Source organism: Aquarana catesbeiana, linkage group LG10 (assembly GCF_042186555.1).
Source record: "Aquarana catesbeiana isolate 2022-GZ linkage group LG10, ASM4218655v1, whole genome shotgun sequence".
In the NCBI taxonomy this organism is placed as follows: Eukaryota; Metazoa; Chordata; class Amphibia; order Anura; family Ranidae; genus Aquarana; species Aquarana catesbeiana.
This window is the reverse complement of record NC_133333.1, coordinates 241,984,599-242,010,624: the sequence shown is the minus strand read 5'-3', so window position 1 is coordinate 242,010,624 and position 26,026 is coordinate 241,984,599. Positions and strand designations below refer to the sequence as shown.

The 26,026-nt window shown below is 43.3% G+C and overlaps 1 protein-coding gene across 1 annotated transcript in view; it reads right to left on the bottom strand.

Annotated features, from left to right (window-relative positions):
* Positions 1-3,374: 3,374 nt before the first annotated feature.
* Positions 3,375-26,026, bottom strand: part of TMEM201 (transmembrane protein 201) — a gene marked incomplete in the record, with an annotated part of 63,146 nt that continues 40,494 nt past the window's right edge. Inside the window, 4 exon segments of the mRNA XM_073603527.1 lie at positions 3,375-3,712; positions 6,590-6,727; positions 8,265-8,531; positions 15,042-15,113. Coding sequence (XP_073459628.1) covers positions 3,603-3,712; positions 6,590-6,727; positions 8,265-8,531; positions 15,042-15,113 — 587 coding nt within the window.

Sequence of the window (26,026 nt, the reverse complement as noted above, 5' to 3'; positions counted from 1 at the left end):
AAAAAATGTGCATTTATTTTTTTTTTGTAGTAGGCGCCTGTAAAGCATGGCACCTGTGATCAGCAGATCACTAATGCCATGCATTTCTCCTGCACACTGTCAGTTTATCTGCTTCCTCTTACATTCCGTACTAGTAAGACGATACTCACTGAGAAGACTCAATGAACTACTACAGCACTCCACAGCACCATGGTAGTTCATTGAGAACTACAAGCCGACAACTGCTAAGGATGTCAGGACTTGTAGCTCATTCATACACAGAGCTGTGTATGAATGACGCAGCTGTGTGGGCGTAGGCCTGCACGGCCACGCCATTTTTAGTGACAGCTAGTATGGGGTACATCTCCCTCTACTACTGCCACGGGGGGGGGGGGGGGCAGTGGGAAGCAGCAGCACTGGAAACATGCAACATGTTCCACCCTAAAATTGGGTGGAACATGTAATGTAGCATGTTCCCCCCAAAGGTGAACTTATCCTTCAACAACCGCATAACGTGTAAAGCAGTAAAGGGGTGGGGCTTTAACACCCACACATATGCGTTACTGGTAGGCCAATGTTTCTTTGCTGAGAGCATGCTCATAACTACAGAGACCGAGCTGTCAAAGACAGGTCCTGGTCCCAGCTAGTGATAGATAGCCGGCGGCTCCCAGCTATGTGACCATTGTGACAGCCAATCACAGTGGTCATGTGATCAGCCAATCGTTCCCACCCCCCTGATGTTCACATCTTTTTAAAGGGACATAAGGACAGCTAGGAAGGGGTTAAACTACATATCCATAGGGTGACAACGCAGCAGTGATTTTACCGCAGAATGAACAGTCATCACCTTGTTCAAAGACATGAGAGATCAATAGATCTACTGGCAGGATAAAAAAAAAAAGTGTACCTATATTACAGGGCGACTCAGAAAGAACAGAGGGGGGGGGTTATGACAATTTACCAGCTAAAAACTTCAGCTTGTTCAGGTAACAACCCTTTCACACAGGCAATCCGATCAGGATCGCCTGTCAGTTTTTCAGGCAGACCCAATTGGACCCTCCAGTCTCTTCTATGGAGCAGTGTATGTCTGCTGACGACCGCTGCCATCCGATCCTGTCCATGAGACGGATGGGGGACCTATTCCCCATTTGTTTGGCGGATCGGATGGCATCGCATGGAAACAGACAGGCTGTCTGTTTCCATCCAATTGCCCCACAGAGGAGAGCGGGCTGTGTCTGCTCTGCATAGGGAAGCATACATGGACCTGTCATCCGCCTGCTCAGCGGAGAGATCCCCCCCCCCCCCGCTAAGCAAGCAGATCCGGCTCAACGGTATTTATTTAGCGCAGTGTGATTTTGCACAAATACAGTTTACAGGAGCGGGTTGTACTGTTACACAGCAGCTGCTGGAATTCTGGCATTACCTCCCAGAGGGTTACACTTCTATGTAAAAAAGGAAGAGAGTCATAAACAACGCTGTCCAAAACCAGGTGCAGGAATTAAAATAATTTTCCTTTTTTTTTGTACCATTGTATATTTTTTGGCGTCTACTTACCCAAAAGGTCTGTTGACCCCCCAAATATTCATTAAGGTCCTCTGTGTCTCTTTCTAGGGGTAAGCAGTAGTTACCAGTTTTGGCCCCTTGAACATCCAGGTGAACTGTATGGAACCTTGGAAATGGCACAAGAATCCTTCAGCTTTTTGAACACCACAAATGACAAAGGGGAAAAAAAAAAAAAAAACACCTCCAAAAAGTAGTAGAGTAGGGAGAAGAGGAAAAGCATAACTTTTTTTTTAGGTGTATTTCTACTTTATATAAATGTATAGATCAGCCTTTTTCAACCAGAATGCTGTGGCACCCTGGGATGCCTTGGCAAAATGCCTAAAAATTTCAACAACTTGCCCAAGAAATGTCGGCAAGCTGGCACATGGATTAGTTCTGCCTTTTTTTGTTACACAAAGCCACATGTTTTTTTATTGTGCAGCAACCTGGGGTACAGTGAGGGCCACTGGCATGTAACCACCGATGCCATCTTCGGTTGATAAGGAGGACATCGGGCGCCTGCACAGAATTCTTGTTTGCCCCCCCCCCCCCCAGCACTGGGGTCACATTAGCTAAATGGGGGATAGAAACATAGAAAAGAAACAATGGAATACTAGTCAGTACCAGTGTGCAAAGATGTATTTGCTTTTTTAAGAATAAATCTCCTCCAATGTTGGGTGTCCTACATCTATAAATGTTGCTGCTCTATGAAAAACGATTTGTTTAGATTTTTACATGGGGTGCCTCAAGATTGTGTATAGTATTAAAGGGTACCTTGACTGAATAAAGGTTGAGAAATGCTGGTCTCGATAACAAAGTCTATGTATTTTTATAAAGTTGGACAGTCCTGTATACTTCACGTTCATGAAGATATCAAATCATCCTTTTTCACCATTTGCCTACCAGGCATTATCACCCCCTTCCTGCCCAGGTCCATTTTTCAACACTGTACATATATGACATTTTTATCATTTGAGACCGAGCTTTCTTTTGGTGTTTTTTTTTTCGTCACCGGGTTTTTTATTTTTTTGCTAAACAAACGAAAAAAAGACCGCAAATTTAAAAAAAAAAAAAAAAAAAAAAAAAAAAAAAAAAAAAAAAACTGTTTTAGTTTCGGTTATAAATTTTTGTAAACAATTTCTCCTTCACTGATGTGCGCTGATGAAATGGCACTGATGGGCGGCACCGACAGGAAGCACTGATGATTCTTGTACTCTCATATGTGCCCCAGTGTCTGCCCAGTGTGCCTCTTTTTTATTTCTGACAGGGACCTGCACCACTAAGCAAACAGAGCGGAAGTTCGGCGCCTCCCCTACCTGCCTGCAACCTCCCAGGGCATGTCACAGATCCATTGAGAAAGCGCATCAGCAGTGGGTAGCTGGCTGTGAAGCACCAGTAATTCACAGTCGAGATCCCATATCCAAGATGGCGGCGCTGGGGACCTGAAGACTGGTAAAGAACTGGACCGGATGAGGGCAGCGCAGGATCCCTGGACTAGTAAGTGAATGTTTATTAAAAGTCAACAGCTACAGTATTTGTATTTGTCCCCCCTCCCTTCCGAGTGAAGTTTCTCTTTAACAATTATTAAAGTGCACCGGTCACTTCAAATACATGCTTTCCACTGCAAATATGACCAAATGAATGAAGGTAACCTTATCACTTACAGCTGTGATTATTTTGAAGTTCATTAGAAATTGCTGGTAGCAAGTTGCCTTTATCCGATTATATTTTGCGAAGGTCACAATATGGTGTGTCCTAATACTCCAGACTGGGTGAACGGGTCTGTAGGCACTTTTACATTCTAAATCGAAACATGATGTTAACAAAAAGGAAAGACGCCACAAAACACCAAATGTAGAGCTCGTTTCTTCATTTTCTCTATTTAATACAGTCTTCAGCTGGATGTGTAAATCGCCACAGTTCACAATACAGAACAAAGTCCTATAATACAGAAATGGTCGGGAGCAGGCGCAGGAGCCCGCGCAGCAGCCAGGGGGCAGCACCGGTGATGGTCAGGCAGTGTCAGGATATTCAGGAGCACCAAGTGACACATTGCTCAGAGGAAGGGTAAGGGGGGTTATTTACACGGGGTCAGTAGAGTAGACAGTCCTGTACAGGTACATGGAGGTGAAAAGCATGTTCCCAGCCAGACTTAACACCAAAAGCCAGCGGAGCGTCGTCCCTCCCCAACCTGCAGGGTGAAATTGAAGTGGGTCAGAACACATTTAAACCTATAAAACTTTGTTTACATTGCTAAGTACATAGGGTTTAATCTGACCTTTTGCACTGCCTGGGACCCCTGTGTTGAGAGACCTCCCCATATCTCCGAATACACCACGACAGATAAAGATCTGGTGAAGTTTTTTTTTTTTTTACATTATAGCCAGAGCCTATTCCCTATTTAATCTAACGGAAATCCCAATACTAGGACGGTGACAACATAATGGTGGTACCATAACACGTTTCACCTATCCTAATGGATTCTCCAAAGGCGAAGGCATAAGATATTCTTTGAAGATAAAAACTGGGAATTTCAGTTCAGAGCAGAGTCACCTCTGATATGACAGAATTGGGAGGAGATGTTCCAACTGTGGTCAAAGACAACACTAAAGACCTAGAAAGAAATCACACCCACACTCCACCCAAAACTGTATTAAAAAAACAAAAAACAAAAAACTCGAGCTTTACTGACCCAACCTACCTGCAATGAAGTACTACCCACATTTTGCATGCAGCTGGATTCTGTACAAATCTGTGCAGGGTGTCCAGTCCTCTTCCTGCGGTTGAACTTCAAGCGCTGGGGGAGTTAGCACCAGGTGTCCTGTTAACCGCTTGCCGACTGCCTCACGCAGATATACTGTGGTAGAAGGGCTCGTACAGGCAAAATCACGTACCTGTTGCCCTTTAGGAGGAGGCCAGCAGGCACGCACGTGCCCCCGGCAAGCTCCGTGAGTCGGGTCGCGGGTCCCGCGGACTCGATCGCCGCGGGGATCCCCGCGATCGCCTCACGGGGAGGAAGAACGGGGAGATGCTGATATAAACAGCATCTCCCCGTTCTGCCTAGTAACAGTGTCACTCGATCTCTGCTCCCTGTCATCGGAGCAGAGATCAGTGACGTTTAACACGCAGACAAACCCCCCACAGTTAGAAACACGCCCCTAGGACACACTTAACCCCTGCACTGCCACCTAGTGGTTAACCCCTTCATTGCCAGTGTCATTTACACAGGAATCAGTGCATTTTTATAGCACTGATTGCTGTATAAATGACAATGGTCCCAAAAATGTGTCAAAAATGATCCGATGTGTCCGCCACAATGTCGCAGTCATGATAAAAATCGTTGATCGCTGCCATTTAAAAAAAAAAAAAAAAAAAAATTATTAATAAAAATGCCATAAAACTATCCCCTATTTTGTAAACACTATAACTTTTGCGCAAACCGATCAATAATCGCTTATTGCGATTTTTTTTTTTTACCAAAAATATGTAGAAGAATACATATCGGCCTAAACTGAGGAAAAAAATAGTTTTTTTTATATATTTTTGGGAGATATTTATTATAGCAAAAAGTAAAAAATAATGCGTTTTTTTCAAAATTGTCGCTCTATTTTTGTTTATAGCGCAAAAAATAAAAACCGCAGAGGCGATCAAATACCACCAAAAGAAAGCTCTGTTTGTGGGAAAAAAAGGACGTCAATTTTGTTTGGGAGCCACATCGCATGACCACACAATTGTCAGTTAAAGCAACGCAGTGCCGAATCGCAAAAAGTGCTCTGGTCAGGAAGGGGGTAAAATCTTCCGGGGGTGAAGTGAACAAGCTCGTGATGGTGACCACCCCCCAGAAAAACAGTTTCATAGTGTACACTCCTAACACGATCTGTGACTGCAGAAGAGTCTGAAGAATCATAGGATTCTCTCCCCCCCATGCACAGAATATATTACATGCAGTGTACACCATGAAACAGGTTTTTTTTAATGGAAGAGGAGGGAGGAGGGACAGATCCCCTTCGGTAACTTGTTCACTGAGGCTTCACAGAAAGCTATTAAATCGCTCAGCACTGGAAGATCAGCAGTAGGATGAGGACAGGGCACCCTGCACAGAAGATTTCTACAGTATACAGCTGCCTGCACAACCTAGGACATACTGCATGACAGGTACATTAGGTCACTAAAGCTCAACTCTGTTCCAAACCAGGGATCAGAAGACTGGCACTTTAAGTACCTAACGTGCATGTTACCCTCTCCACTACATCATGCTAAATGAGACTGCGTTAAAGTAAAAGTCCACCCTAATACTAAAATCTCTAAATCTACAGGCATTCACCAACCCATCTAGCCCTGTAAAGAAGAAATCGCTATTCAAAATGTTTTTGAAGCCGCTCTGGTCTGGTCTCCAGCAGCAGAAGCTCTGCAGAGGACACAGCCAACAATGACTGGGAAAGGTGTGGGAAGTGACGTCACCCATAGAGTTACTATGGGGGCTTCTGTTGTCAGCTGCCTCCTCTGCACCCGCCTCCACAGCGAAGCCGCCACTGACAGCTCAGCGTGGGACCGGCTTCAGAAAAAGGTACTGTATGTATAGCGATTTCTTCTTTACAGGGTGTTGAACTCTTCTTCTAGGAAACTTGTGGTATTGAAATTTATCTTCAACAAGGGCTAGATAGATTAGTCTTAGATCGTGGATGCCTGTAGATAGAAATTTTAGTGTTAGGATGGACTTCTAACGTTAAAACCAGTAAAAAGAAAAACTCCCAGTGCAATATGGTAGTTGAGTGTTAATCCCTGGGTTTAAACTTGACTAGGTACTTGCTTGGCACCTTAGACTTTAAATTAAACTGTGATAAAAGTCAGCACTAAAAATAAATCAAATCCAAAAAAAAAAAATATATACAGTACACCTAAATAACAATTTCAAAAGTAATTGCTGCGCTCAGAAACATATTATGTGAATCACACTTTAAGCTGGTAAAGAGCGAGCAAACACAGGAACAAAAAGAAATAAAACAAAATCAAAGTTTGTGCACCTAGCACCTCAAATCATAGGGATGCCTGTAGAGGTTTAACTCACCTTTCCAGCTAGACGGGGAGTCTAGGAAAGCTGTGGTCGTGTCCACCTGGCAGGCTGAAGAATGGGAAGAGCTGTCCTCTTTTTTCGGCGTTGTGTTACTGCAATCACTCCTGGTTTCAGATATCATCTTTGTATGATCTGCAGGAAAACATCAAACATCATCATTTGTACACAACTATGGGTCTTCAGGTGCTCTCACTAGAAATCAAACACATAATGCATTACCTTCATGTTTATAATCCTGTCAGTGTGTATTGTAAGTGAGATCAAGAATTACTTTCAAGTACCTGTTACAATAATGAGAACCCACTGAAAATATACTCCAGTATATTAATGTACTTAAAATGAGAAGTCCAGACTGAGCTTTTTAGGCTGGGCTTCTCCTCTGGGTCACAGGAGTGCAATTCGTTTTGCACTCCTGTGACCCATTTTCAGCAAAGTGGTCTGAGGCCAGCATCTCCTCCCTGGGTGACAGGCATCGATCTAGATGGGCTGGTGCGGGATGATGCAATTCCCACACATGCGCAGGAGTCATATACTGTATCCTGGCACACTGGCACTGTGCCGGAAATGTAAATGGAGCAGCGCATGTGCAGCTCTATGTACCATGTGCATGTTCATTGTGCACATGGTTACCAACCGGCAGGTATGTACTTTATTGCAGAAGAGAAATTGCATATCTCTTTTTGCAATAAACAACCTGCCTGTTTGCAATTTTTCTTCAGTGCTACTTCTCACATTTCTGTCCATGTTTTATTACAGTCTTTGTCCACATTTTTCTACATCAACAAGCCACACTGAGCAAAAGCAACTCATCTGAATGCCCCAAAAATGTCATTTTCGTATATTTTTTGGAGCTCATTAACTTTTTTTTTTTGTACCCTGCAAGGTAAAGGCACAATGTATGTGCAAGGTTGCATCGCATTCTAGCACATTATGTTAAACTTACCTTAAAACGAAGCCTTCCAGCGTCATGCTGTCACCGCTGTGCATGTGCGCAGGAGACGTTTATGGCACTGGACTGTAAAGGAATGCCCCAGGTGGCCATTCCTTCAGAGCGTATGCGCCGGCGATGTCACCAGCTGCATGTACAGTAAATATCTCCTAAACGGTGTACGTTTAGGAGATATTTACAGTACCTATTGTTAAGCCTTATTATAGGCTTACCAATAGGTAAAAGTCAGAGATGGGAGTTTACTCCCACTTTAAGGGACACGGGATTGTAAAACAATCTGACAAATGGGTTATGATGCTGCCTTCAGGAACTTTGGACACTGGCAGTTCCCAGCATACAACCTAAGGCCACTGCGGACTCATTATTTGTGCGGTGACTGGGTGTTAAAGCCCAATTTTCGTGCCACCGCATATATGCATTATGCGGTCAGCAACAACAGGTTAATACGTAAAGCTACAAACATATCACTATGTTCTTGTGTCCACTTCTAATCTAATAAAGATCAGCATGCAAAATCACGAGTCACTTAAAAAATAAAACTACAATATAAATGAAATTATGTCCTTACATAGAGTACATTGAAATGTGCCTTTAAAAAAGAAAAAATAAATGCTGCAAAGTCAGATCAAAGCCATGGATGCCTACAGTAAACAATACTGGTGTACTGTACACCATGTAAAACATTGGATTCACATGCACTAGAAGCATCTAGTATCTCACTTAGACTCTTCGTCATGAAGTTGTTGAACTCCAATGGACTAAGGCTGCTGTCTGGGTAGTGGACGTCTTCAAAGTTGTGACGCGTTTTTTCAAACTGGGTAGGAGTGAAGCTCAGCTTCTGTCCCTTTAAGTTGAGGCGGGCCGGGCTAATCAGGGGACGTCTCTGAAACATTGATCCACAGCTAGATGTGGCTGAGCCGGCCACTGATGGGGTAGGTGATGGTAGAGGCGACGAGGCATAACTTCCTGACAGCAGGGAATAATAATCTGCAAAATGTATAAAAACCATTTTGGATTATATTATCATAGAACATAATAACTTAAGAAAAAAAAAAAAAAAACTAAAAAAAGCAGTGCATCTTTTGTCCCTCAGACCACACACTGGACTGTCCTGAACCGACACACACACACACACACACACACACACACACACACACACACACACACATATATATATATATATATATATATATATATAAATAAAATAGTGTCATTAAAGAGATGTGGCGTAGCCGAAACAGTAACAGTAGTCCATAATTTTAAGTTACGATTATTCTGGTCGGTCCTTGGGCTCTCCTGGATGGTCCTGGTGGAATAGCAGCATCTGGCAGTGAAGCTGTGGTAGGGGAAGACAGTAGGAAGCAGCCATTCGCCGCATTAACCAGTGTGGAACGCAAGATGGCGCTGGACTAGGCGTCACTACAAAGGCCGTGCTGACGTAAAAGGAGCAGTAACACATTTCAAAGCTTTTGCTTCTTCATAAAACCCGATTGGCTGACCAGTCAGTCTAATATAGGGGCACAAGTCCAAGGGGCGGATGGCCAATATGGTCAGATGAAGAAGTCGAAGCTTTGAAACACCTTACTGCCCTTCTAACGTCAGCACAGCCTCCGTAGTGACACACGGTCTGACACAATCTTGCATTCCCCACTGGTTAATGCGGCAATCGGCTGATTCCTACTGTCTTCCACTACCATAGCTCCACTGCCTGATGCCGCTATTCCACCAGAACCGTCCAGAATAATCTTATCCATGCTCATTTGATCTACCTAGATGGGAGTTGCCCTTTGTCTTGCTTTTAATAAACTGGAGTATCATTAATGCTGCCCCTAGTCTGTCGCCCCTCTATGTTTTCAATTGATATACAGTTAGGTCCATATAGATTTCGAACACAAGCACAATTTTCATACTTTTGGCTCTGTATACTACCAGAATAAAATTAAAACAAAACAATCCAAATTAATTTGAACTGCAGACTTTCAGCTTTAATTTAAGGGGTTGAACATAAATGTCAAGTACAAATTTTAGGAATTGCAACCATTTTGTTTTTTTACACAGCCTCCCCCCCCACAATTTTCAGGGGCTCAAATGTAATTGGACAAATATAATCATAAAAAAAAATGTTCATTTTTTTATATTTTATTGAGAATCCTTTATTGGCAATGACTGCCTGAAGTCTGGAACTTAAGGACATTACCAAAGACTGGGTTTCCTCCTTTCTGATGCTTTGCTAGGCTCTAACTGCAGTTGTCTTCAGTTCTTTGTGGGTCTTTCTGCCTTTAATTTTGCCGTCAGCAAGGTGATTGACTCGGCCATTGCAGAATATTCCACTTTTCCTTCAAAAGCTCCTGGGTTGCTTTGCAGTGTGTTTTGGATCATTGTCCATCTGAACTGTGAAGTGCCGCCCAATCAACTTTGCTGCATTTGGCTGAATCTGGGCTGACAGTATATCTCTAAACACTGCAGAATCCATCCGGCTGCTTCTGTCACATCATCAATAAACACCAATGACCCAGTGCCACTGAAGTCATACATGCCCATGTCATCACACTGCAAGCTCCACCATGTTTTACAGATGGCGTTGTGTGCTTTGGATCATGAGCTGTTACAAGCCTTCGCCACACTTTTTTCTACCCGTCATTCTGGTACAGATTAATCTTCGTTTCATCCGTCCAAATAATGCTTTTCCTTTTCCAATGGCTTTTGTAGATTTTTTTTTGGCAAAGTCTAATCTAGCTTTTCTATTCTTCAGGCTTATGAATGGTTTGCACCTTGTGGTGAACCCTCTGTATTTGCTCTGGTGAAGTCTTCGCTTGATTGTAGACGTTGACAATGATACGCTCCCACCTCCTGGAGAGTGTCCTTCACTTGTCTGGATGTTGTGAATGGGTTTTTCTTTACCATAGAGAGGATCCTGCGATCATCCACCACTGTTGTCTTCCGTGGACATCTAGGCCTTTTTATGTTGTTGAGCTCACCAGTGCCTTCTTCCTACCTCGGAATGTACCAAACTTAATTTGGCCACTCCTAATAAATCAACTGCGCACAACAGGCCTTTCTAAACTAGGACGGATCGCCTCCTTTAAAATGCTAATCCTCCCCAAGCTAATCTACTTATTTCACGCAGTAATCTTACCTGTTCCCCACTCCTTCACAAAAACAACTTTACAGATATACATATATGGGAAACTAAACCACCCAGATGTGCTAACTACATTTTAACCAGACACCACAAAAAAAGGAGGGGTAAGCCTTCCCCACATACAAACCTACTACTATGCTTCCATCCTGGACCAGTTCTACTACTGGTGGCACCCGAATCCCAATAAATCCTGGTCAATCATAGAATCATTGACTTTCAAACCAAATACTCTCTGCGATATGCTCCTTGTCACACACTGCCTACTCCCCCGTCAATCACAGCCTCTCCGACAGTCTGGAAAAAACTCACCCAGACGACAACCTCCGACCACCCGTCTCACATAATACAAATCCCTCTCAGAACACTAATGTCGCAATTACCAAATCTAAACCTGTTAAACTGTCAGAAACAAAAGATAACTAATATCTCAGACCTCTACAACACAAACACTCTAAAAACCTTTACAAATCTCCCAACTGAATACAACCTCCCCCACACGGAAGCCTATACATACCTGAGGATCTCCCACTTTCTTCAACGGTCTAAAATCTCTATTAAGACCAAAATACCTGAACCAATCCAAAACTTCTACGCATACACAACATACCCAAAACATGGTATCTCCACAATGTACTATGCACTTAACGACAACCAGCCCTACTCCCAAATACCATCTCTCCCAAAATGGGCAGAGGAACTAAGCATTACTGTCACTCCCGAAATGTGGACACGTGCCTTTAAGCACACCTTTACAGCCTCCCACTGCTCTAATCACTGGGAATCATACCAAAAAACAATACACCCAATATCTCAGATCCTGCCGTCTCTCTAAATTCTTCCCTGGTCAGCCTCCTACCTGTTGGCGGTCATGTGGAAGTGCTAGTACCATAGCACACATCCTATGGTTCTGCAAATCCCCAAGCTCATTCTGGAAACAAATATTTGCCCTAATCTCCATCATATCACAGGTTCCAATGACCCCTAATCGCTCGCTAGCCTTACTACACCTTGGAATAGAAAAATTCCCGCCCAGGGCAGTAGTAGTAATAGTCCATCTACTACTCGCGGCAAAAATGAACATCTCCGATCTCTGGAAAACCACAGATTCCCCATCCATTGCCAACACAATTACAGATTTGAACCTCCAATGTGAAATGGAGAGATTAGTTGCTAGGGAAAAATATAAGAATGAAAAAGTTTCTGTATGAATGGTATGCCTGGCTCACACATCCAAAACGTACTGTAACTACCTGATGTACTCTCCCTATTGCAACTTCCTCCCATTCTTGTATTTCCTCTTTATTCTCCTATTCACCCCCATTCTATGATGTAGCAAGTCCCCTACCTAGCTGGTGCACCCTCACCCACAAGCCCTCCCCTCCCCCCCGTCTAGAGTTCTTGAGTTATGTTAAAATACTAAGCTTGATTCACCACTGTCTAGTTCAACCTCTAAGAATATCTCTACATTACCTAACTCTTAGTTTTGGTTTTACTTGCTCCAGTAGGAACATCAGACATATTGTAACAAACGTATATCTTGTTCACTTTGTTGAAAAAAGAAATAATGAAGTTAATTTGGCCACTCCTAATGTTGCTATCTCTCTGATAGATTTGTTTAGTTTTTGAAGCCTAAGGCCCCTTTCACACATGCGGACCATATGTCCGTATTTCATCCATCCGTCTTCGGATGAAATACGGACATACATGCATCCCTATGGGATAGCGGGTGTCAGTGGTGCGCTAACAGCCGATATCATCCGTCCCGGCTATGGTCCGATTCTGCAGACGGAGGAAAATCCTATTTTTCTTTTCCTGTAGAGCGGCTCGGATGAACACGGACAGGCGGTCCGTATTCATCCCATCTCCCATAGGGGAGAGCGGAGATCTGACAGGGCGGGCCCTGCACAATGTCATCCGCCGGCTCAGCGGGGGATCAACGAAGCGATCCCCGCTGAGCAAGCGGATGTTTACGGGGCGGATCATCACGGATCTGTCCTGTGTGAAAGGGGCCTCACAATGGCCTGTTTCACTTGCATGGACAGCTCCTTAGAACGCGTGATCACAGCAATAGATTCCAAAGGCAAATACTACACTTAGAAAAAAACTCCAGACCCTTTACCTGCTTAAAACGATGAAGAAATAAAAGGAGTAGCCCACACCTGGCCGTGAAACAGCTTTTGATTCAATTGTCCACTTACTTTTGGTCCCTTGAAAAAAAGGGGGGATGGCTATTCTTAAGTGCTGCAATTTCTAAACCCTTCCTCTGATTTGGATGTACAAAAGTGAGTACACCCCTCACATTTTGGTAAATATTTTATTATATCTTTTCACGTGACAACACTGAAGAAATGACACTTTGCTACAATGTAATTAGTGAGTGTACAGCTTACATAACAGTGTAAATTTGCTGTCCCCGTACCCTCAAATTAAACCTGAGAGTGTGCACTTTCAGCCCATATCCATTATAGAACTATAGCTTGAATGAGTTTTGGTAAATACCTGAAAAAAAAAATAAAAAATTGTGCCTGTGTCCAAATATATACGGACCCAACTGTACATCCTTTTGTATTAGGCGAACCCTTTCCTGGGTTGGAGAACTTGACAGCTCAGTTTCAGCACACTGTTTTCTCAATAAGATTGCTTCAAGGACCACTAACAGTAGATGTACATGCGCCTTCCAGAATCAGGATGTAGTTCTACTCTGGTAGCGGACTTTTTTTTACATGCGTGAAAAAAAATTCACGGGGAGCAAAAAACCTTCTAGAATACAACAGACTGCCAACAATGGCACAAATGTAAGTCACAAAATGGCAAAGCTCCATGCCACCTAGGCGCCGTTATTCAACTTAAGGTGTTTATGTAAATGAGAACTGGGCAATCATGTCCATTTAAAACAGTGACCTGCTGTGGCGGAACAGTCTTAAAGTGGTACTAAACCTAGGACCCTGCATTCACTATATCTGATCTCCCACAGTACACCGAACATGGAAATGCAATTATTTTAGTAAATATAAACTGCTAAATACCTTTTCTCATCAGCAGTATATAAGCAGTCTTGTGGCTTTTATCAGTTCTTTGTAAAGCTTGTAGGAGGAGTTTTTATACTGCACTGAGCTGTCCTATCAGGATCCAGGACCCCTGACCCTCTGTCTAGACAGTGGTGATTGGAGAGTGCATGTGATCAGCACAGAGCCAAAGATAAAAAAACACACACACACCCCTAACTGAGCATGTGCAGCCTGACTCCAAGGCTCTTTACTATCCGGATATGTTCTGGAGTCAGTGGAAGAAGAGGAGGATCAGTGCATACGGGATCAAACAGCCTTTTTACACAATGCAGAAGATTAACCCCTTAGGTTCCACAGTGAGCATAACAAGCATGCTTTACTGCATATACATACTGATTTTACTGTTGTGGGTTTAGTAACACTTTAAAGTTCACCTTTAGGGCCCATGCACATCTGGGATTGCATGAAGCTTAACCCCCAAAAACTGAGCAGGAGCTTCCTTTTTCGAGCGACAAATGCATATAGGGCAGCCCATTCAAGTGAATGGGCTGCTTCATGTGACACGCAGAATCACATGAAAATCGCAATGTGAAAATTGCATAGCAGGAATGAGCTAATAATGTGAATGGGGGCATTATATATAAAAAAAAAAAATAAATGCACATATTTTTGCAGTTAAAAAAAAAAAAAAAAAATTGCATTTGTTATTTTCCTGCTGATGCTTGGAAAGCAATGCAACCACAATCAGTGGATCATGGGTGCAAGGTCAGGCTTTTGCAGACAAGACCTACAGCTTTCAGCACATACCTGCATACGGTTGTCTGTTTCAAAGCTGCAGGGCGTGTGAATTAATTACACAAGCGTTCATCAGCACCCTTGCAGTTCACTGAAAGCTACAAGTCGTCTGACGTGGTGGCAGACGGTACTAGCAGTTCATCCATTCAGCGATTTCTGTAAAGGAATGACATGGCTGTGTGGGCTGAGCCCCACATTTTTTCAATTGTCACAGCTGGTGCGGGGAGAGGATCCCCCGCCTGCTGTCACAATGAGTTATGGGATAGGTGCGAGTATTTACACCCTAAATACGTTTTTTAAAAAAAAAAAAGTTATGGCAGGCGCGGGGGGAGAGCATACCCCTCCTGCTGTCAGAGGGATGGGGAGGATCAAGTGGAGAGGGGGCAGAAGCTGGAACATGTTACATGCTCCACCCTAGAGGTGGAACATGTTCCAAAAGGTGAACTTGGCCTTTAAAAAGGGCCAATGAACTTTATGGCTCATACATTCTTTTACAAGTGATCATAAAGGAAAATGTAAAACACTGCTAATAATTAACACAACTCATCTTACCTGACCCTGGAGAATCCTTGTATGTAGACGCCCGAGACGCTGGACGGCTGCCACTGAACAGGTATCCAGAATCTAAAACACGTGAGAGGTTCAAGGTAAGTTATCAAATCACACTTCTGGGCGATAGCTTATACTCTGAACAAAACAATTGCAAAGGAAGAATAACATTTCACAGCATACCGTTTATGTATTACTATACTGACTTTACCAGGAAATCCTTGTAAAAGAGGAGGAAATATTGATTGTTACTGCTGAAAAGTCTGTTGGTTTGGCTTTCTTGCTGATCCTCTTGCCTAAATACTTTGCATCACTGACCTGGAGCTTGGTCTAGGCCAATGATGGCGAACCTTGGCACCCCAGATGTTTTGGAACTACATTTCCCACGATGCTCATACACTCTGCAGTGTAGTTGAGCATCATGGGAAATGTAGTTCCAAAACATCTGGGGTGCCAAGGTTCGCCATCACTGGTCTAGGCCAATGCGTCCAGTAGAAGTGAAAAATCAATCAGTAGGCTAGAACAGCAACTAAAGATGCACGGAAGTTTTGGTGGCCGAAACAGATCGGGTAGAGCTGCACGATTCTGGCCAAAATGAGAATCATGATTTTTTTTTTGCTTAAAGTAAAGATCATGATTCTCTTGGCATAACATCGTTCATATTATACAGAAAGGTTTATTTGTATTCAGTGTATTTTTTTCCAAATTGCATTTAAAAGACCGCTGCGCAAATACAGTGTGACATAAAATATTGCAACAGCCACCATTTTACTCTCTAGGGTCTGGGCTAAAAAAATTATTATATATATATATATATATATATATAGTTTGGGGGTTCTAAGTAATTTTGTAGCAAACAATAATTTTAACCTGAAACCAACAAGTGTCAGAAAAAGGTTTAGTCTTGCGTGGTTAAACTTCCCTCATTTACAGACCGAAATGCATTCCTTTGATCTAATGAACAAAACGTTATAATGTTTAGACCCCTTTAACACTGGGGCCGCTGCTGCGTTAGCGGTAAAGCGCTACTCGTTTTAGGTGCGCTTTAGTGCTGTTTAAGCGGCACGCTTTGGCCGCTAGCGGAGAGCTTTTAACCTCAAAGGAGAGGTTAAAAGCACCGGTGTTGGGGCGCTTCCAAGTATTTTATTATTTTTTTAAACTGTCATTTTCGGCAAAGTGCATCCTGAATATTCAGGTTCGGCACCAAAATTTCCATTTGGTGCGCCTCTAAAAGCAACCAACATTTTCAAAAAGGAGAGGAGCACCATCTACCTACAAGTAGCTCACTTGACAGGTTTCCCTGACAGAATTCTGTCAGGTTAAAGCCGTCGTACACACAATTGGATTTTCAGCAGGGAATTGTGTAATGACAGACTGTTTGCCTAAAATTTGACCATTAGTAGGCTCCATCAGACAATTGTTGTCCAACTTTCCGCCAACAAATGTTGGATGGTAGGCTAGTAAATTTTTCAGCGGACAACGGTCTGTTGTCAGATTTTCCTATCGTGTATACACAAGTCCGTCACACAAAAGTCCAAAGTACAAACACGCATGCTCGGAATCAATGCTCACCAAACACGACATTAGCAGATGGTGCCCAAAGGGTGGCGCTCAAGAGCTAAAATTCCACGTAGTAAGTCTCTACGTTTGTGTTTGTTGGTCAACAATTGTGTGCATGCAAGACAAGTTTCTGGCACACGCTCTTCGGACAAAAGTCTGACGCTTTGTCTAAAATCCGATCGTGTGTACGAGGCTTAAAGGAAAGAAAGTCATCCAGGTGAAAGAAAATATCTCTTCCCTAGATATCGTTTTCAGAACAGAAAAGCAAGTTTCTTTTTTTTAACACTTTATTCTACTCTTTCACTATGTTTCTACTGGTTCTGGGATTAAACAGGATGCAATACATCTAGGTGTGACAGAGCAAGCAAAACGATTGACATTCCACCAATGTTCACATATTGCATGCTACAGAGTCAAAAGATCATAAAGACCTATGATCATGAAGTAAATGTTATAGATACATGTAAGAATTTGGCAATTAACGCAGTGCTGTACATTCGCATCTGTTGCATTTCTCACAAGCAAAAAAAGCATTAAGCCTCCATTCACATTAGTGCGTCTCCAGTCGCGCGATTTCCAGTGTGACTTTGGAGCACGACTTTTGATCCAACTTTACATTCTATGGATTGAAGTCACATCAAAGTAGTGCAGGCACATTTTCAAAGTCACACTAATTTGAACAGGTGCCAAAAAAAAGTGTGTGACTTGTCATGCGACTTTGAAGTCCAAAGTCTCATGACAAATCGCACAGGTGTGAATGGAGTCTTAAAGTTGAACTCCAGATGAAGTTAAAAGGCTCCCTTGCAATTAAGGCTGCTCATTTATCTCTAGGGCAGCCTTTCCTAACCAGAATTCCTCCGGAAATTTGCTGAGGGGTCCCTTGAGCAAGGAGACGTTTCTGCCTCTCCGATAAGTTGCCACTGAAACCAACGATCTTTTTAGCTCTCTGTAAAAGGGGATTCTTCCCACGGACTCCAAAATGTAGGGGACCGTCTTCCCCTAGACAACCACACTAGTGTACAGTGAGCTTAAGATGGTTCCTGAACCTGGAACATTATTTCAAGGGTTCCTCCATATTAAAAAGGTTGAGAAAAGCTGATCTAGGGGAACAAATATAACATATTTTACATGTCCGATTCTCCGCTTCCACAGGCTCCTCTCTGTGCTATAAGGCCGGTCCCCACAGTCTTGCCTCCTTTATGCCCCAGCAGTTGCAGGTCCACCAACACCAAGATGAGAGGGTCCAAAGCCCTGCAGCGGACATGAGGATACTGAGCAAAAGCCCACTGCTGAAGTGTAGGGGAGCAGAGGATTGGGTAAGAAAAACAGCTTTTATGATCCCCTGGACCTAAAACAAGCATTTAACCCTTGCAATACAGGCGCATTCCTACTGCATAGAGGGATTTTTAATCTTCCCTCGAGTTGGCTGTAGGAAGTGAACAATGCTTTTGTGTCACCTAGGGGCAAAAATGGGAAAGTCAAATACATTTCAGGGTGGGTGGGTACGGTAATTCCCAGGATATAGACAACAGTAGAGGGAGTGGGGGAAAAGAAGAAGGGGGAAAAGAAGAAGGGGGAAAAGAAGAAGGGGGAAAAGAAGAAGGGGGAAAAGAAGAAGGGGGAAAAGAAGAAGGGGGAAAAGAAGAAGGGGGAAGAAGAAGAAAAAGAAAAAAGAAAGAAAGTGAAAGAATTTGGTGAATATTTCTAAAAACTCTTGCATTGAGCCACTGCCAAGACATGTTTGGTGGCAAGTACAAACTTCTGCACATGACCCATCATCATATCAGCACCGTATAGTATAAATAGTGGAGTCAGAGCCTGTTATAAAAGACAGACAGGAAGCACAAATCAGGAATGTAGTTAGTTATCAGCCTGCCTTCTAGCAGTCTCTCAATTCCCTGCACATTGGGGATCAGAGCGCATAGACTGCATTCCACAGGAGTTGGCTGCATACCAGCCCTGCGAAAGGGCCTAACAATAGTGGAATTCACTAGTGAAGGCAAAATAAAATCCATCCTTGAAATAGCAGAGCAACCAGACTGGTAAACCTCACTGGGCGACGCAAAAAAAAAAAAAAGTTGATGTTCTTCCTTTAAAAACGAATGGAAAAGCAGAACACTTGTGTTGTTAAAGAAGCTGCCGAGATCACCTTTCTTCTGGTCCTAGTGAGAAAGCAGCTAGGATACTAGTCCAGTTATCAACACTTTCAGAAACAGCTTAGTCTTTGCAACCAACATACATTGCTCCTCTTGAATACCAGAACTCCTGAAGGGGCACAGTATGAGAGGGATGGTGCATTACATGAGCACTCATCGTTTTCTTACCTTGATCAGACTTCCTCAAAAGCTATAGGAGGACAGAACACGGAAGCTAAAATGAAAACCGGACCACAAGTAACTAGCAAGATGTAGACGGATACATGCAAGACTTTGAAGGCTCACCATTGTACCCAAGAACCAGTAAAATGGTATGAACATTCTATATTACCAAAGGTATTGTGACGCTTGCCTTTACACGCACATGAACTTTAATGGCATCCCAATCTTGGCGCGTAGGGTTCAATTTTGAGTTGGCCCACCCTTTGCAGCTATAACAGCTTCAACTCTTCTGGGAAGGTTGTCCACAAGGTTTAGGAGTGTGTCTATGGGAATGTTTGCAAATTCTTCCAGAAGCCCATTTGTGAGGTCAGGCACTGATGTTGGATGAGAAGAAGAATTGAAGCTGTTATAGCTGCAAAGGGTGGGCCAACTTAATATTGAACCCTACAGACTAAGACGCCATTAAAGTTCATGTGCGTGTAAAGGCAGCCGTCCACATACTTTTGGTAAAAAAGCGTGTGCATGTATAATTATATATAGTATATGAATGCGAGTTAGGGACCTTAGATTGTAAGCTCCTTGAGCGTAGGGACCGATGTGAATGTACAATGTATATGTAAAGCGCTGCGTAAATTGATGGCGTTATACAACTTAAATAAATAATATTTATATATATATAATTTTTTTTTTCTTTTTTTATTGAAGCATATCTATGAACAATACTTTGCTTTCCTGAGAAAAATGCTGCCCGAGTCCCCCAAATATTATTGCATGAACGAAAGCCTAGGTCCTTAGTCATATGAACTCTGCTAAAGTGGTGGTCAGCCACTTTGATGGCTAAAAGCTCACAAAGAGTGAAGTTGTGATCAAAGTGCCTTAAAAGTGCAAATATCCTTTTTACAAGTGCATTATTGAAATAAAAGTCCAAAGTCCTTTATATCAAAGTGCTTGTGCAAAACAATGTGCATCCTAAATCAGAGTATCAGTCTTCAGTGAATCATTCCCGAAGACCGATACTGTGAACTAGGATGCCCATTTTGATTCTTTGATCACAACTGCACTTTATGTATTTATTGTGATATAAGCGCAGTGTATTGGATCAATTAGTGACTGGAACACATATTGCGTTGTATACATCAGCTGATAGAAGAACGAACAAGATTCCTCAGAAAATGGGACTTTGAATGGATGTAAGGCAGTCATAGTATAAAATTAGAAATTGTATTGTGCAATCGATAAAATTACAGCGTAGAACACATGTAGCTGATGATAAAAACATATATAAAAGGGGAAAACCAGCTGGAGAAAGGGAGGGAGCTTGCAAATGTCCGACGCGTTTCAATTGCATAGTATAGTGCAGATCTTCCTCAGGGAGCTTGCGATTTGCACCACTCCTAATGCTGTAATTCCCAAACATAAAATGATTTCACCGGCAGCTGAAGAACAAGACACTCAAATACTGGGAGTAAAGTGTCCGTCCGGGCCAGACCGTGAGCATCACCCGCAGACAGCCCAAGATCCACCCATGCTCCTACAGCTTGCTCGTGGTCACTAAGGGGGGGGGGGTTTATAACTACCAAGGTAGTGTCCAACTTGTTTATGAAAGCATGTGTATATATATCTCTAATGGAATGTGTGTCCAACCAGAGCGGGGTTCTCATATTATGCGATGAAACGGTGTCCAACATGCAAACATATAGGGGAGAACCCTGAAGTTTTCATCCTTATTATCAATTACTTAAGAAATGGCAATTGCAACCATCTTAGTTGATGGAACAGGAGTGTGCGGTCAATCAGCTGCCTTTGCAGCTGATTGATGTTATCAAGTGTGTTAATATCAATGTTTTGTTTGAAGAGGAGGTCGAGGGTATGGCCTGAAGCATGCGTGGGAGCATTTATCAGTTGCTGCAGGCCTAGTGCTTCCAGTTGGTTAATGCAAGCGGTAGCGATGGAGTTCTGGGAGGAGTTTGCCCAGGGATTAAAGTCCCCAAGTAGCAGGAGATTTTTGTTTTTCAAGGTGTATGTACAGATGAATTCGATAAAAGGTGCAAGGAAGTGTGTTTTTGGTCCCGATGGTCTGTAGCACAGTAGTATGTGAATGGTGTCCTGGGGTGTTTGACATTGAAGTGTGAGTGTCTCCATGAATGGCAGTGAGCTCTGTAAAGTTGGTTTTGTGAACGTGAGGTGAGATTTGTAGATCACTGCTGGGCCGCCTCCTCTTTGACCAACTCTGTGCTCAGTTAGGATGCGGTAGTTCTCAGGCACTAAATCTGCTAGAATCGTGTTACACTCAGGTGTTAGCCAGCTTTCCATGATGAAGAGACAGTCTGTTGTGTTGAGTGATAAAATCATGAAGTTTGTGCTTGACTGATGATCTAGTGTTGATCAGGGCGCATGATAGGTGTTGTCCTGGATGTGGTGTATTCCTGTTTTGGATGGTCGGTTTCAAATTTGTTCTTAAAAGATGTTCTTTTAGTAATATTGTTTAGGTAGTGGTTGGTAATGTTGTGGCGGTATTCCTTAGGCTGCAGACGGTGTCATCTGAATAACTGATGGCGCACCTGATGGGAGAGGGCTCTGGGGTGCGTGTTATGGAGTGAGTGGCTCGAGGTGCCATGGCGCCGCTCGGGCTCTGTCCTGGAGCAGAGTTGGCAGTGATTGGTTGTGTGGTGGTGGAAGGAGTAGCGGCAGCAGGTGCTGCAGGCTGGGGCAACCGGGGTAAGGTCGGGAGGAGCTGTCCATTTGAAAAGTAAAAAAAAAAAAAAAAAGGCATACCAGAAGAAGCATACCAAATACCAAATGCTAAGCCTGACCAATGAGAGCAGCGGGGAGCTCTCACTGATTAAGGCAGTACATCCAAATCAGAGGAGGAAGTAGTCCGTCCAAAAAGAAAACTGTCTGAACACCAGGCAGCTACCAGCAGCGCCAGACACCCCAACAGCCAATCAGCAAATGCCAACGGTGCTAGACCCCAGGAGGGGAGGCCCAGTACAAGTGCTGCTAGACCACAGGAGGAAAGGCCCAGTACAAGAGCTGGAATTTCACACCAAAGAAGTAGGGCCCAAACCTATCTTCCGGATGCTCACAGGTGGTTTCTCTGAAATAGATTTTTTTAAATGAATTTTTCCCTGATGAGTTACTTCAAAGCATCGTGGACCAAACAAATCTTTTTGCCCGTCAGTACAGAGAAAACAACCCCTACTCATGTTATGCCCGCCCTTTTAAATGGAGACCCCTAACAGTGGAGGAGCTTAAATTGTTTTTAGGCCTTATGGTCAACATGGGGCTTACAAAAAAACTGCATGCATATTGGTCTACCAACTCCATCCACCACATGCCAATTTTTTCAGCTGTGATGTCCAGGTTCGCTATGACATGATCATGCAGTTCCTGCATTTCAGTGACAACTCGCAGTGCCCCCCCTCCGAAATCATCCGGACTTTGATAAAATGTATAAAATTCACCCTCCAATTGTTTTTTTTAAGAAGAGGTTTGCCAAACTATACATCCCTGACCAGTCCATCTCACAGGCCGGCTGGGAATCAAGCAGTATATCCCCAGTAAGAAGGCGAGGTATGGATTGAAGCTCAACAAGCTCTGTGAAAGCTGCTCTGGATATGAATGCCTTTCATGTGTGTACGAAGGCGAAGTCTCCCAGCTCCAGCCCCCTGAGTGTCCAACGTACATGGGAATAAGCAGGAAAATTGGGAGTTGGCATTCCCACTCCTCCAAAAGGGGTATCACATTTACATGGACAATTACTATACCAGTTTGCCCCTTTTTCGCCACCTATACCCGAAGAAAACCTTGGTCTGCAGTACAGCAAGAAAAAACAGGAAAGGCTTCCCACACTGTCTAGTCACCACAAGGCTACAAAGGGGGAATCAGCAAGCCTGAGGAACGAGGAAGTGTTGGCCGTGAAGTGGAGGGATAGGAAAGAGGTTTACATCATGTCCACCATTAAGGATGAGCTCCGACGCGTTCGCACACTCCAAGTGCCGAGCCCGCCAGGAAGTCGGCACAGTGCTGCGCTAATCACAGGCAGTGAGACATTTCCCAATCTCTGCAGCCGCACATCGGGAAAATGTCTCACTGCCTGTGATTAGCGCAGCGCCGTGCCAACTTCCTGGCGGGCTCGGCACGTGGAGTGTGCGAACACGCCGGAGCTCATCCTTATCCACCATCCACGATGATACCTCGGTGGAACTTCGCAGAGGATGCGGTCCCGTTCAAAAGCCTTGCTGGTATAAAAAAAAAAAAAGCCGCAATATACTTCTTCTAGTTGGCCATTTATAATGCATACGTCACCTATCAAAAATCAATGGAAATACCCAACCCCTTCGCCAAATTTATCGAAGATATTTTCACTGCCCTAATCTATCAGCAGGGATTGAGACAGCAGACTGCACAAGCCCCATTTTCCTGCCGATATTCCACCATCAGCAACTGGAAGACAACGCCAAAAAGAATGTCAGGTGTGCAGCAAAAGAAGAGAAGGAAAGACACCAGTTTCCATTGTCCCCAGTGACCTCTCAACCTGGCCTATGCATCGGAGAATGCTTCAGGCGCTATCACACTCTCGTAAACTATTAGCCCAAATTTATTAGACTGCCATTTCCCTATTTTCAATTTCTGTGCTTATTATTTCCCTGGTGCCTCAACTCAACTGACCCTGGCCCGTTTATCGACTATGCCTCTGCCTGCATTGTTGATTCGCCGTGTTTCTGCCTTTCACGTGAACTGACCCTGGACTATCGACTATGCCTCTGCCTGCTGTCTATTTCTGCCTTTCACATGCACTCACCTCCGCCTATTGACCATGTTTTTGCCCGCCCCTTGGACCGATCTTTCACCCTGCTACACAGGGGTCTCACATATGTGAGGGACTCCAGAATAGTGTTCTGAGTTGAGAAAAACAGTTTTTGTTTTTCGCTTTGTTTTGTAATTCCCAGAACAGTGTCTGGTTGTCCGGAGGCTTCAAAGCGATTTGGGTGAAGCCTCTACAACTGTCCCCATTCTTTCCTGACCGAGGCCCTAAACTTGGTGGTCTTGCCTGCTGCCTGGACCAATAGTTTGGCTGTGCTGACAATAAATCTGCCTGCACTGACCCAGGACTTCTCATGGACCATGTGCCTGTTGCCTGGACCAATACTTTGACTGCACTGACCATATCTCTGCCTGTACTATGGAGAGTATTCCTGCCTGCTGCATGGACGATCCTTTCGCTGCTGCTGATCACATCCCTGCCTGCTACCTGGACCGATGCTCTCCTCTGTGGACCACTGCACTACTAAAACCGCAAGTAATCTTTTGTTTACTCTTTGCTCAGAAGAACGTATTTTGGTTTGTAATTAGTATGTACAGTACATGCTATGTGTTAGAAATATGAAGGGCCTTCAACAATGTGATAGGTTGGCAGGAATTTGTGTGTGTAATTTATGCTCCTAGAATGCCTGGAGGTGCTACTTGGATATTGGGCATTTGTATGTGGCCAGGCTATGTAAAAGTCTCACACATGTGATATTGCCATACTCAGGAGGGAGTAGCAGAATGTATTTCAGGGTGTCATTTTTGCTATGTACATGCTATGTGTTGGAAATATCTTATAAGTGGACAACTCTGTAAAAAAAAAAAAAAAAAAAAATGCATTTTTGTTTCAACATTTTCCAAAAACTTCTGGAAAAAAGTTAACCGTTCAAGAGACTCATTATGCCTCATAGATTTTATGTTGGGGTGTTTGCTTTCCAAAATGGGGTCATTTTGTGGGTGTTTCCATTGTCCTGGGGCTGCAGGGCCTTCAAAAGTGTGATAGATGGTTGAGAAATTAGATGTGTAATTTATGCTTGTAGAACGCCTGACGGTGCTACTTGGATGTTGTGCCTCTGTATGTGGACAGGCTGTGTAAAAGTCGCACACATGTGGTATCGCCATACTCAGGAGTAGCAGAATGTAATTTGGGGTGTCATGGCAAGTATGGTATGCATGTACTGTGTGAGAGAACTTGTCATGACAATTTTGTGTAAAAAAAAAAATTCCCAAGAATTGTGGGAAAAAGTTACAACTTCAAAAAACTCACCACGCCTCTTACTAAATACCATGGAATGTCTACTATCCAAAAAGGGGTCATTTGGTGGGTATTTGTACTTTCCTGGCTTGTTAGGGTCTCAAGAAATCATATGCCTTCAGTACATCAGGTGTGATCAATTTTAAATGATTTGCACCATAACTTGTAGACTCTAACTTTCACAGAGACTAAATAATATACACTAATTTGGGTTATTTTTACTAAAGATATATAGTAGCATAAGAAAAATGACTTTTGCTAAATTTTACAATAGAAACAAAAAAAAAGTGTTTATGTTTTCGCTTGTATTGCAAAAAATAAAAAACCCAGCTGTGATTAAATACCACCAAAAGAAAGCTCTGAGAAAAAAAAATAAAAATGTTGTTTGGGTACAGTGTAGCATGACTGAGTAATTGTCATTCAAAGTGTTAGAGCGCTGAAAGCTGAAAATTGACCTAAGCAGCAAGGGTGTATAAATGTCCTGTATTGAAGTGGTTAAACTCATTACTCACATTTAGCGCCTTCAGCTGGGCATGTGCCATGACACCATGCACACAGTGCCCATCACAGTGCCACACCATGCACAAATAGACACGTGGTTTTCACTGTAGAAAATCTGCGCCATGTTGCATTGTAATTATATTACAGTTTCTAACAAACAGGACATACTTCCAATGCCTGCCTGCCCCCCCCCCCCCCCCAATCTCTCTCTCTCTCAGGAGAAACTGCCATTGAAAACGAGGCTATGAAGACAGGAGGAGATTCTGAGAAGATGGAATGGGGGTGGGGTGGCTGGGCATGTCTGTTTTAAAAGGAGAGGAGGGATGGGGGCGTGTAGAAGAGAAGGACAACATTTTCAGGAAGTGAGAGGCCCCCATGCAGAATTCAGAAACAAAGAGGTAAGGTTGTCCCTGAAGAACAGAAAGAAGTTGATTGTCTGGCTTTGATTAGACTTTCTAAGCTTGGCAATCAGCTATACAGAAAACGAATGATAAAGATATTTTACATATAATCAATAGAAAAATTCTAATTTTTGACTGATCTTC